The sequence below is a fragment of the Nycticebus coucang genome, chromosome 2, assembly GCF_027406575.1.
Source record: "Nycticebus coucang isolate mNycCou1 chromosome 2, mNycCou1.pri, whole genome shotgun sequence".
Lineage (NCBI taxonomy): Eukaryota > Metazoa > Chordata > Mammalia > Primates > Lorisidae > Nycticebus > Nycticebus coucang.
The window spans coordinates 26,384,183-26,396,636 of NC_069781.1; the positions used below are offsets into that span (position 1 = coordinate 26,384,183).

The 12,454-nt window shown below is 37.6% G+C and overlaps 1 protein-coding gene across 5 annotated transcripts in view; it reads left to right on the forward strand.

Annotated features, from left to right (window-relative positions):
* ECPAS (Ecm29 proteasome adaptor and scaffold) overlaps positions 1 to 12,454 on the forward strand; it is a 161,563-nt gene that overhangs the window by 60,028 nt on the left and 89,081 nt on the right. For 4 of the 5 annotated variants that reach the window (XM_053565955.1, XM_053565937.1, XM_053565964.1 and 1 more), the window contains 4 exons: positions 1,323 to 1,441; positions 2,999 to 3,148; positions 6,208 to 6,376; positions 9,508 to 9,647. In XM_053565955.1, the coding sequence (XP_053421930.1) occupies positions 1,323 to 1,441; positions 2,999 to 3,148; positions 6,208 to 6,376; positions 9,508 to 9,647 (578 nt within the window). Of the gene's footprint in view, positions 1 to 872; positions 909 to 1,322; positions 1,442 to 2,998; positions 3,149 to 6,207; positions 6,377 to 9,507; positions 9,648 to 12,454 lie in introns of those variants that run through there. The other variant, XM_053565974.1, reaches the window with a different exon arrangement.

Below are 12,454 nucleotides of genomic sequence, written 5' to 3' on the forward strand. Positions count from 1 at the left end.
TTCCATTCTTGAGATACTTTGCTAAGAAGAATATGTTCCAGCTCTATCCATATAAACATGTAAGAGGTAAAGTCTCTACCTTTCTTTAAGGCTGCATAATAAATATTCCATGGTGTAAATATACCACAATTTATTGATCCATTCGTGGGTCAATGGGCACTTGGGCTTCTTCCATGACTTAGCAATTATGAATTGGGCTGCAATAAACATTCTGGTACATATTTCTTTGTTATAATGTGATTTTTGGTCTTCTGGATATATACCTAGTAGAGGAATTGTAGGATAGGATGGCAGGTCTATTTTTAGATCTCTAAGTGTTCTCCAAACATCTTTCCAAAAGGAACGTATTAGTTTGCATTCCCACCAGCAGCCCAGAAATGTTCCCTTTTCTCCACATCCACGCCAAAATCTCTGGTTTTGGGATTTTGTGATGTGGGCTAATCTTACTGGAGTTAGATGATACCTCAAAGTAATTTTGATTTGCATTTCTCTGATGACCAAGGATGATGAGCATTTTTCATGTGTCTGTAGGCCGGGCGGATGTGTGAATCTTATTGAACAGGTAGAGTCAAAAACCTTTTGGAGCCACTTACTGGTCCAGACATGTTGTCTGTGCTTATTCTGGATATTCAGCTCCATTACAGATGTTTTTTCTTTCCTTTTTTTTTTTTATTGTATGGGATTCATTGAGGGTAGAAAGAATTAGGTTACACTGCCCCCAAGAGGTGTGCCATGCACTGTGACCTCCCCCAACCCTTCCCTCCTCCTTACCTCCCTCCCGAATTTCCCTTCCTCCCACTATGTTTTAGGTCATCTACTGTCCTCATATTAGAATTGAGTACACTGGATTCTTGCTTCTCCATTCTTGTGATGCTTTACTAAGAAGAATGTGTTCCACCTCCATCCAGGTTAATACAAAACATGTAAAGTCTCTATCTTTTTTCATTATTACTATCATGATTATTATTATCATATGTTATTATTGAGACAGAGTGGGAGAGCTGATGCTAAGGTGTAGGGTGTAGGTTTAAATAGATTGAATGATTATTTTTTCTTCTCCATGATAAGAAATTACAAATATGAGTGCTTAGGTTAGGTCATGCTTCCTCACATGAAGCCCACCTTAAAGCAAGCATTCTGAATAAATTGAACTGAAGTTCTTCCTCTGAGATACAGTACTTAGTCAAGTTGTGATAATAATGTGGAGAGAGGAGGATTTGTGTTTATTGTTTCTCTGTTGTTACCAGAACTCCTTGTCAACCATTTGTTTTCACTGAAGAGTATTTCCTTCACACTCACTTGCTTTTCTCTTGTTGCATTAGAATTTTACTATAATTTACGTTAAAATGGGCTATCCTCGCCTACCCGTGGAAAAACAATGTGAACTGGCCCCCACGCTTCTTACTGCAATGGAAGGGAAGCCTCAGCCGCAGCAGGATAGGTATGGCTTCCTCAGTTATCTTCTTTCCCACCTGCAAGAGTCAATAACTGCTTTCCAAATATAAGCCACACATTGGGTTTTACTTGGGTAAACGGGAAGTCTCAAGCTCTTTTAGTGACAAATAATTGAATTTTCTGAGGTACCTCAAAGTTACTGTTTTATTAATACTCTTATGGCAGGGCACAGTGGCTCATGCCTGAAATCCTAGCACTCTGGGAGGCTAAGGCACGCAGATTGCTTAAGCTCATGAGTCAAGACCAGCCTGAGCAAAAGCAAGACCCCATCTCTATTAAAAATAAAAAACTGAGGCAAGAGGATCACTTGAGCCCAGGAGTTAGAGGTTGTTGTGAAGTATGATGCCATGACACTCTACCTAGGGTGACATTGTGAAACTGTCAGAAAAATAATAATATTAATACTATTATAAAGTTCCTTGATGTGAACAATGAAAATTGTGCAGAATTAACATTTAAAAAGTCAATATACATTTTTTTTTTTTTTTTGAGATAGAGTCTCACTTTGTTGCCCTTGGTAGAGTGCTGTGGCATCATAGCTCACAGCAACCTCAAAGTTTTGTGCTCAGTTGATCCTCTTGCCTCAGCCTCATGAGTAGCTGGCACTACAGGTGTCCACCTTAATGCCCAAATACTTTTTCTATTTTTAGTAGAGACGAGGTCTCACTCTTGCTGAGGCTGATCTTGAACTCCTGAGCTTAAGCAGTCCACCCACCTTGGTTTCCCAGAGACTGTTTCAAAGGAAAAAAAGTTGGTCTTAGTAAAAGAAGTAATTTGCTACCACCTTACTTAAATTCACATAGTGGGAAATTTAATATTTTCAAAATTTTGATTTGGTTTTTTAATTTTTTAAATACAGAATTTCATTTTAACTAATTATAGAAGAGAAAAATTTTCTTGAAAAGACACGTTAGCAGTTGAACTTGATGTAAGATTTCATATGTGTATGAAATCTCTTTTGGAAACCTTATATATTAACATCAAGCCCATTGTATGTACATTTTTTTCAGATATTTTTAGTGATGGGCCAGATTACCTAAATATCAATTATCAGTTAATATACTGATTTTCCTTTCTTTTTTTTTTTTTTTGAAACAGAGTCTCACTATGTCACCCTTGGTAGAGTGCTGTGGTGTCACAGCTCACAGCAACCTCAAATTCTTGGGCTTAACTGATTCTCTTGCCTCAGCCTCCCAAGTTACTGGGACTATAGGCACCCGCCACAATGCCCAGCTGTTTTTTTGTTGCAGTTGTCGTTGTTGTTTAGCAGGCCCAGGCTGGGTTTGAACATGCCAGCCTCGGTGTATGTGGCCAATGCCATAACCACTGTGGTATGGGTGCCAACCCAGTATATTGATTTTTCAATAAAATATAAATCTTAGCTGTCCTTAGATTAGGTCTTGGTAAATTAGTTGTGTTGAAAATGAGTGGCTCTTGCTTTCATTGCAGGTTTTTTGTTATGTGGTTCTTGTTTTCTCTATTATTTACATGTATAAAAACCTTATTTTTTAAGTAGCTGCAATAAATGTAATTGTTTTTTCAGCTTAATGCATCTTTTAATACCAACCCTTTTTCACATGAAATACCCTGTTGAATCATCAAAATCAGCTTCTCCATTTAATCTTGCTGAGAAACCAAAGACTGTGCAGCTGCTTTTGGACTTTATGCTAGATGTCCTGCTGATGCCTTATGGGTGAGTTAAAAAATCAAAACGAAACAAAGCAACATTGTTCTCGACTGCTTTTACTGTGTGGAGTTAAGTACTATCCTAAATGATTGAGCTCTCATTTGTAAATGGACACATCTCAGATTTTTTGCTACCTGACCTTTTCTAAACTCCAGCTTCACTGCTTATAATATAATGTCAAGTCATTGTCATGATTTCAGACTGCCTGTTTTGGCTGAAACCAGTCTTCCCCATAACAAGGGTTTCTCTCTCTTTTTTTTTTTTTTTCTCCTGCCTCAGCCTCCCGAGTAGCTGGGACTACAGGCGCCTGCCACAACGCCTGGCTATTTTTTGGTTGCAGTTTGGCCGGGGCCGGGTTTGAACCCGTCACCCTTGGTATATAGTGCCGGCGCCCTACCGATTGAGCCACAGGTGCCGCCCGACAACGGTTTCTCTTTTTAAATCACCACCAGTGCTGTGATGGTTCCCCTTGTCTAGTCATACAGTTACAGATTGTCTCCAAACTTTCTTTTTCTTGCCTCTACAATTTCAATTCCACAGCACTTCTTTCCTCCCCCGAAATGTCCTGGAACCATTTCCACTGCAATCATCTAATTTTGATACTTTTCAACTCCTGTCACAAATTCTTTCTCTTCAGTTAATTCTTCTTCAAACCTTTCTGCACTTCCATAGACTTACCTGATTTTAAGACAGATCTTATCGTGTCACACCTTAAAACCATTGGGTTCTCATTTTCTATTCATTATATACAATCATGCATTTCATGTACTTTTATGTTTCCTTGCCTTTTTATTTTTTAAGAGAATGTGGTTCTCTGCTTAGAACGTTTTCTCATAAAAAAAAAATGCAAAAAGAAAACCATAGTGAAAAACTGCTTAGAAAGCATCCCAGACTGGCAACTCTGTGCATCTCTGACGTGATTTTTTGGCCTGGACAGATATAATTGCACTATTTTCTATGTCGTCATAACACTAACCACCAGATTATATGGTTGCTTTTTGTTTTTATTCCATTGTTGACATTTCCAAATTTCCTAATAGATTGTGAGCTTCTTTTACTGAGCTTTGGTCTCTGGCATAGTACCCAGGTTGTGATCTGCTTCTATCCTACTTATTTTGTCTTGCTGCTAGAGAAATTTTTTTTTCTTTTTTAAGATAGAGTCTCACTTTATCGCCCTTGGTAGAGTGATATGGCGTTATAGCTCACAGCAATCTCCAACTCCTGGGCTTAGGCAATTCTCTTGCCTTAGCCTCCCAAGTAGCTGGGATGACAGGCGCTCACCACAACGCCTGGCTATTGTTTTTGTTGATGTCGTTGTTGTTACAGGGCTGGGTTTGAACCCGCCACCCTTGGTATATGGGGCTGGCGCCCTACCCACTGAGCCACAGGAGCTGCCCGAGAAATTTTTCAAAAATGCTGCTTTGTTTTTCTTTCCTCATTACAAATACACCTGTACGTAATAAATTTGGCATGGGTACTCCATGTCATCTGTCCCTAAATCCAGAAACAGAGTTTATCCTGTGTGAGTCTTTCCTCTCCAGTTTACTGTCCTTCTGCCTCTCTAGTTTGGTACCTCAGAATGTTCTAGACCCCACCATGTCTGTCATGTCACTTCTTATTTCTCTGTGATTTCTTTGCATCTGACAGCATGGCAGATGCTGTTATATGAGTTATGTTACTTTCTCAACTTGCTCCAGATGGCAGAGACTCAATCTTACACCTCCTTAGATTCCTTCCTATGCTGGGGATGATGTTTTACAGTGTTGGATGTTCAGTATATACTCATTGATTTACTTAATGCCCCCGCCAGTCTTGCTTTAATTTATAAATAAATGAAAACTTCTTTATATTTGTTAAATCAGGAGGCAGCCAGAATTGACAGGTGATGATGGTTTTGGTAAATAAACCTTGAAATTCACATTTAACTAGGAACATAATGTACCCAAGCCAGTGACTCATCACATTTTTCTTACCAGTGAGAACTTTGCTTCATTTATATAAAAATATTAAAGTGATCCCTGAACAGGTTTATAAAACAATTGATGAAGTTAGGAATTGAATGAAAATGACATATAATTAATGTGAAATATTTTACTGTGCTGTTAGTTTCTAAGTGTTTTTTTTTTTAAATGCATTTATTTATTTATTTATATTGTTAAATCATAGCTGTGTACATTAGTGCAATCAAGGGGTACAAAGTGCTGGTTTCATATACAATCTGAAATATTCTCATCAAACTGTTCAATATGGCCTTCATGGCATTTTCTAAGTGTTTTTTTTTTTTTTAACTTTTGCTGTAATGGGTATTTTATTTTACTATCTAATATGATAATTCATTAGCATAGAATTTTAGTTTGCAGGAACTTGAAGTAATATTTATATTAAATTTCATTTTGTATATTAGAAAGACTGATTTAATTGGATCAAAATGAATTTGTCAGAGATCAGAAGCTAAAAAAGAAACAGGATGATAAATTAATAACAAGGAGGTGCAAAGGACTTTGACCATGCAGTGGGAAAAGCTAATTCTTATTTTTTATGTTCCCCTTTGGACCCTTTTGAATTTTTTCATTTTAGGAGCATTGTATGCTTGTGTGGTATGTGGTTTGGAGGTTTCAGTGGGTTTTCTAATGTAGGGTTATAAAGAGCTCAGGGGAATTGAAGTTGAATTACTACTTAGCAGAAATGAGAATGACCGTCCGTTAAGTGTAGGTACCCCCTTCCCTCGAATCAACAAACCTTTCTCTGTATTTGTTAACTAAAAACCCAAATTTTAATTGGTCCAGCGTGGCTTACAGACCAGTAGTTTATAGATTGAGAGTAATAAAATATTTATATTAATTATTGATAATTGTTCGTTTTTACCCAGGTTGAGTGATGTTTTTTTTTTGTTAATTTGCTACCTTTTACTTTTTTTTATGATGAAATTAAATTTTAATTTCAAGTGTTTATTTTTCTAGGTACATACTGTAGGTGGACAATATATAGTCAAATGCTTTATGTGCATATGTAAGTGTAAATGCATGTTTTTTTTACAGAGGGTTAAAGTTTTACTTCCTTTCCAGATATGTGTTAAATGAATCCCAGAGTCGCCAAAATTCGTCTTCAGCACAGGGTTCTTCTTCAAACAGTGGGGGAGGTTCTGGAATCCCACAGCCTCCCCCAGGAATGAGCTTTTATGCTGCTAAACGAGTTATTGGTGATAACCCTTGGACACCTGAACAGTTGGAACAGGTATCACACGTTGCTTGCTCGTAACAGTACTTGACCCTGTGCACTTGCCCCCATGAAGTCCATGAAACATAAGTAACATAATCCCACCATATTCAGGTTCTTTAATGAAATACAGTATATTTGAAAGGAGCAATTGATGTAATTCATTTTCTTCATGTCAGTTATTTATTAAAGCCCTTGGGAGAGGGAGGAGTGGGAAATGGTCTTTAGTTTTTCTAATATTGCTTATATATTTCAAGTATAAAACACAACCCACTTATAAATTGAGTATGTTTAACTCCTGTCATTTTAGTTTTTAATTATAGGTTTAGTAATCATCTAGCTCCTTTGGTGCAGTTAAAATACAATTTATCTTACATTATTCAATTTTTTAGGGCTGTACATTTTATGTAAAGTGAGGAATCCTTATACTTCACAAGTGACAATGTGGGGGAAAAGCATGACTCCCTTTTATATTTCTTCCTGGGAATTTAAAAATTGGCATTAAGAATTTTATTCTGGATTTAAACAGGACACAGATGTTCTCTGAGCAGCTTTTAAAAATGACTGGTGCTCTACAGAGAAGGTGCCTCACTGTGTCTGTGTCATCAGGCACCTCAGGGAAGAACAGATGAGATCAGTATGTAATTATTTTGGAATTCAAGCAACATGGGTTAGTCTTCTAATCCTTCCTTTATCTCTCCATGGCAGTCTCAATAATTTGATCCTTTTCTTTTTGGGAATGTAAGTGATCATTGATCAATAAACAATGTTCCCAGGAAAGGGAAGAAAAGGCAAGTGGGGCGTTCTTGTCTTTCACAAATTTATAGAATGCTATTCAGTGAGGGTTATAATGGATTAAATTTACTTCTTCATGTTCTATAGATTTTTTTTTTTTTCTCGTTGTGTAAGTAAGACAGGTAAACAGTAATAGAAGTTACTCTATAGAGTGTGGTCTATGTGACAGGCACTATACTGAATACTTTGAATACATTACTCATTTAATCCTCACAGCAGCCCAATAAGGTCTAAAAATTATTATAGTTTTTAAAAAGACGCTTAAGGGTCGAGATTCACCAAGGTCTTATTTCTAGAACCGGGCTTTGAACCTAGGCCTGTCTGAAGGCTAAAGCTATAAATGCTGGAATAAAGTTATTGCTGTGCAGTTAGAATCTTATGTCAGTTTTTATTTGCTAAATTATAAGAATGTGTATGAATTTTGTCAGTTCCATATTATAGTATAGAGATGAACAGTGAAGTTTCAAAGATGAACTGTTTTTCTCTAATTTTTTTGTTTTTGAAACACAGGGTCTTGCTCTATTGCCCACACTGGAGTGCAGTGATGTGATCATAGCTTACTGCAGCCTAGGACTTCTGGGCTCAAGTGATCCTCCTGCCTCAGCTTCTTGAGTACCTAGGATACAGAAGTGTGCCACTATGCCCAGCCAGTCAACAAAAAAATTTTTTATAGAGATGGGGGTCTTGCTATGTTGCTTTAGCTGGTTTTAACCTCCAGACCTCAAACAGTCCTCCTGCTTTGGTCTCCCAGAGTACTGGGACTGCAGGCATGAACTGCTGTGGCTGGCCTTTTTCTAATTTTTAAAATATCTCTTTTACACTTTTTCTTTTAAATAAACTAACTTTTATGTTTTTGTAATTATTAAACTTAATGATAATGTAATGAGTCAAGTAGTCAATAGTATGAAGAGAAATTTAAAATTACCCAGAATCCTGCTCTCTGTGTGTATAAATACAGTATTCCACGTCATATAATACATTATCTATAGTTTACTTTTTCATTTAACAGTATTTCAGGTTTTTAAAAAAGTCATCATTTTTAATGTTTCTATAAAATTTAATTGTATGCAATATTTTTAGCTAGTGTCATTGATACACATATCATTTGTCATTTTCTTTTCACATTTTTTGTTTATATCTTTATGCTCTTGACTTCCGTAACTGTCTTTTCCCAGTCTTTTCTGTTGTAGCTGTTGTTACAAGTAAGTTGTGCTGAGTAGGGGAGGGAAGGCAGGCCTTTTTACGATCTGTTGTAACTTTTTTAATTACATTTTTTCTCATGAAGGATTATAAACTTTATCAATTGTAATTCATATACATAAGGACTATTCTCTGTGTAAGAACTTATTCTATTATGTAACTTTTTTTAAGACGAAGATAAAGTTTTACTTACCCTAAATAGTGAAATTAATAGTTCCTCCGTATTGCATGAAGGTCTATGCAGCATCCCTCTTCAGTCTGTTTTATTCCAGCTAGCCAATGAGATTGAGTACTGTTTGATTAGCATTTCACTTACATTGAATAGAATAGATTATGTTTGAAATTCTCCTCTTTGTTTTTTTTTTTTTTTTGGGACAGAGTCTCACTCTCCCTCGGTAGAGTGCTGTTTTGTCACAGCTCACAGCAACCTCAAACTCTTGGGCTTAAACAATTCTCTTGCTTAGCCTCCCAGGTAGCTGGGACTACAGGCACCTGCCACAACACCCAGCTATTTTTTTGTTGCAGTCATCATTGTTGCTTTAGCTGGCCCGGGGCGGGTTTGAACCCGCCAGCCTCAGTGTATGTGGCAGGTGCTTTACCCAGTGAGCTATGGGCGCCGCCCTAGTCTTTGTTTTGTATCTAAGAATACAGAGGATAAGAATTAGTATGTTAACAATAGAGTAAAACTCTAAACAATATGAGTTGTTTAGGTTTTCTGTTTAAAGTTTTAAAAATCCACGGAGTACTTTATTCTTAATGTACCAGTCTCTTACCCAGAGGCCCCAAGTTTGGATTTCAAGGCTTTACACTCTAGAGAGGCTGTGTAACCTCATTAGGGGGGCTGTGAAGACAAAGGTTTTGGAGTCAGACTTGGGTTTGAATCCTGCCTTCACCTCTTACTATGTGTCTAATTTCTTAAGGCTTGCCTTAGTTTCCTCAGCTGTAAAATGGTTATAATAATACTTATCGATGTGAGGATTAAATGAAACCATGAATATATACATACTTTAGTTCAGTCCTTGACATGTTGTAAACCTAAATTGGAGCTACTACCATTGTTACTGTTAATCCACAGTGATATGTTGAACAATACTTTTAGTGGATAGTCTTTGCTTCCCTGACCATTCTTTCTCATTCCCTTCATTTATCTACAGTGCAAATTGGGCATAGTGAAATTCATAGAAGCTGAACAGGTACCTGAACTCGAAGCTGTTCTCCACTTGGTGATTGCCTCTAGTGACACACGCCACAGTGTGGCAACAGCAGCAGACCTGGAATTGAAGAGCAAGCAGAGGTAACTACTTTCCTGTTAAACTTTCAAAATTGAAAGGGCTAGATTTTTAAAAGCTTACTTACCACATACTTGTTCTTTTAGGGTTTTCTGTAATGAGACTTTGAACAGATGAGATTATTAAATATACCCAGTTTGGGATAAAGTTTGCTAACGAGCAGGATTCTGTAGAAGACAAAAAATCATCTTTTTGGAGATGCAGTTTAAAGTTGGAATAGATTCTCAATGTCATCAAAAAAATTAGACTTTTGGCCAGGAAAATGAGCTTAAAGGATTGATGTTAGGAAAAGTGTTAGGTCATAGACTCGGCGCCTGAAACTCAGCGGCGAGGCCACCAGCCATTTACACCGGAGCTGGTGGGTTTGAACCCAGCCTGGGCCCGCCAAACAACAGTGACAACTACAACAAAAAAATAGCTGGGCGTTGTGGCAGGCGTCTGTAGTCCCAGCTATTCAGGAGGCTGAGGCAAGAGAATCGCTTGAGCCTAAGAGTTAAGAGGTTGTTGTAAGCTGTGATGCCACAGTACTCTACTAAGGGCGACATAGTGAGACTCTGTGTCAAAAAAAAAAAAAAGTCAGATTGTAGAAATTACTCATTTTTTATTTTTCTCCATCCTTAAACACTTGAGATTGTTTTAAATAAAGAATATATGTATAAAGATGAATGGTTAATCTTTATTATGGTTAATAAAGTGAAAATTGGGTTCATGAAATGAGTTGCTGTGTAAATTCTAATTCATACAGGTCATAAATAGATTCATAGAAAATATTATGTATAAGAAATAAAATCAGGGCGGCGCCTGTGGCTCAGTGAGTAGGGCACGGGCCCCATATGCCGAGGCTGGTGGGTTCAAGCCCAGCCCCGGCCAAAGTGCAACAAAAAAATAGCCAGGCGTTGTGTCAGGCGCCTGTAGTCCCAGCTACTCGGGAGGCTGAGGCAAGAGAATCGCGTAAGCCCAAGAGTTAGAGGTTGCTGTGTGACGCCACGGCACTCTACCGAGGGCGGTATAGTGAGACTCTGTCTCTACAAAAAAAAAAAAAAAAAGAAATAAAATCAATGAAAAATAGAACAATGAGCTGTCAATTTGTACCTATTGATAAATGAAATTGTATCGAAATTGTTAAATCCATTTAAGTTTCTGTTGAAGCTACTATTCTTGTATGGTATTGATAAACATTATAAATTGAAATAATTTTTGGAAAGCAGTAATAAGTGGTGAATTATAAAAAATATTTATACCCTTTTATCTAGGAAATCATTTAAAAGAAGAACAATTATTTAGAAAAATGGTATATAGATTTGTTTATTATATCATTTTCCATAATTATTAAAAAAGTAGATACAAATTCAGTTTTCCACTATGAAGATGTCGTTAAGTAAATTACCATATCTTTATGGAATTTTTTTTTTTTTTTGTTTGTTTGTTTTTTTTGTTTTTGAGACAGAGTCTTACTCTGTCACCCTGGGCAGAGTAGTGTGGCATCATAGCTCACCGCAACCTCAAATTCTTGAGCTTGAGCAATTCTCTTGCCTCAGCCTCCCAAGTAGCTGGGACTACAGGTGTGTACTTCTAGGCCCAGCTAGTTTTTCTACTTTTAATAGAGACAGGGTCTTGCTCTTGCTCAGGCTGGTCTCAAACTCCTAAGTTCAAGCAAGCCACCCACCTTGGCCTTCCACCTAGGATGATAAGCATGAGGCACCATACCTGGCCTGGAATATTATATATCTTGTCAATATAATTATAACATAGCAACATGTAAATTGCCCCTACGTAATGGCAAATGAATAAAGCAGAGTACAAAATAGTATATATACTCATTGTGAATTTAAAAATGACACGTGCAAAGATTGAAGAGTAATTTGAAAAAATGATATTTGGTTAAAGTTAAATCATTAGGTAGTTCTTTTTCAATTTTTTTTTTTCTTTTTTGAGATAGAGTTTCACTATGTCACCTCAGTTGAGTGCTGTGGCATCACAGCTCATAGCAACCTCTAACTCTTGGACTTAAGCTATTCTCTTGCCTTAACTTCCCAAGTATCTGGGACTACAGGTGCCTGCCACAACTTCCAGCTATTTTTTGTTGCAGTTGTCGTTGTTTAGCAGGCCTCTGGCTGGGTTCAAACTCACCAGCCCCCGTGTATATGGTCGTTGCCATAACCACCTAGCTACGGGTGCCAAGCCAGTTTTTTTTTTTGAAGTTTTATGCTTATATAATAATATGGTAGAGGACAATAGGTAAGGTCTTTGTAAAAGCTGCATGTATCATGATTTTCCCTCTCTAAGAAGACCAGCCAGTATATGTAGATGTAACAGAATAAGGAACTTCACTGTGTCTTAGTTTGCTTTTGGAGATGTATGTGTGTGGTGGTGGCTGGGGATACCCGCTTACTGCTGGAGAGTGTGTGAGGTGGCCTGGAGGAGGGGGAGGTAGTTACAGAATTAACTCTGGGCATGGTTCTTCCTTACTGTGTGAATTTGGGAGGTAGGCTTAACCTTGCTGGCCTTAGACTCTATAAAATAAGAAGGTTGGACTAAATTGTACTTGACATTCCTCTCAAATCTAAATTTCTTCATATTGCTTTAATTGAACCTTTCTGCTATCCCTTTTTTTTTTTTTTTTTTTTGTAGAGACAGAGTCTCACTGTACCGCCCTCGGGTAGAGTGCCGTGGCATCACACGGCTCACAGCAACCTCTAACTCTTGGGCTTACGCGATTCTCTTGCCTCAGCCTCCCGAGCAGCTGGGACTACAGGCACCCGCCACAACGCCCGGCTATTTTTTTGTTGCAGTTTGGCTGGGGCTGGGTTTG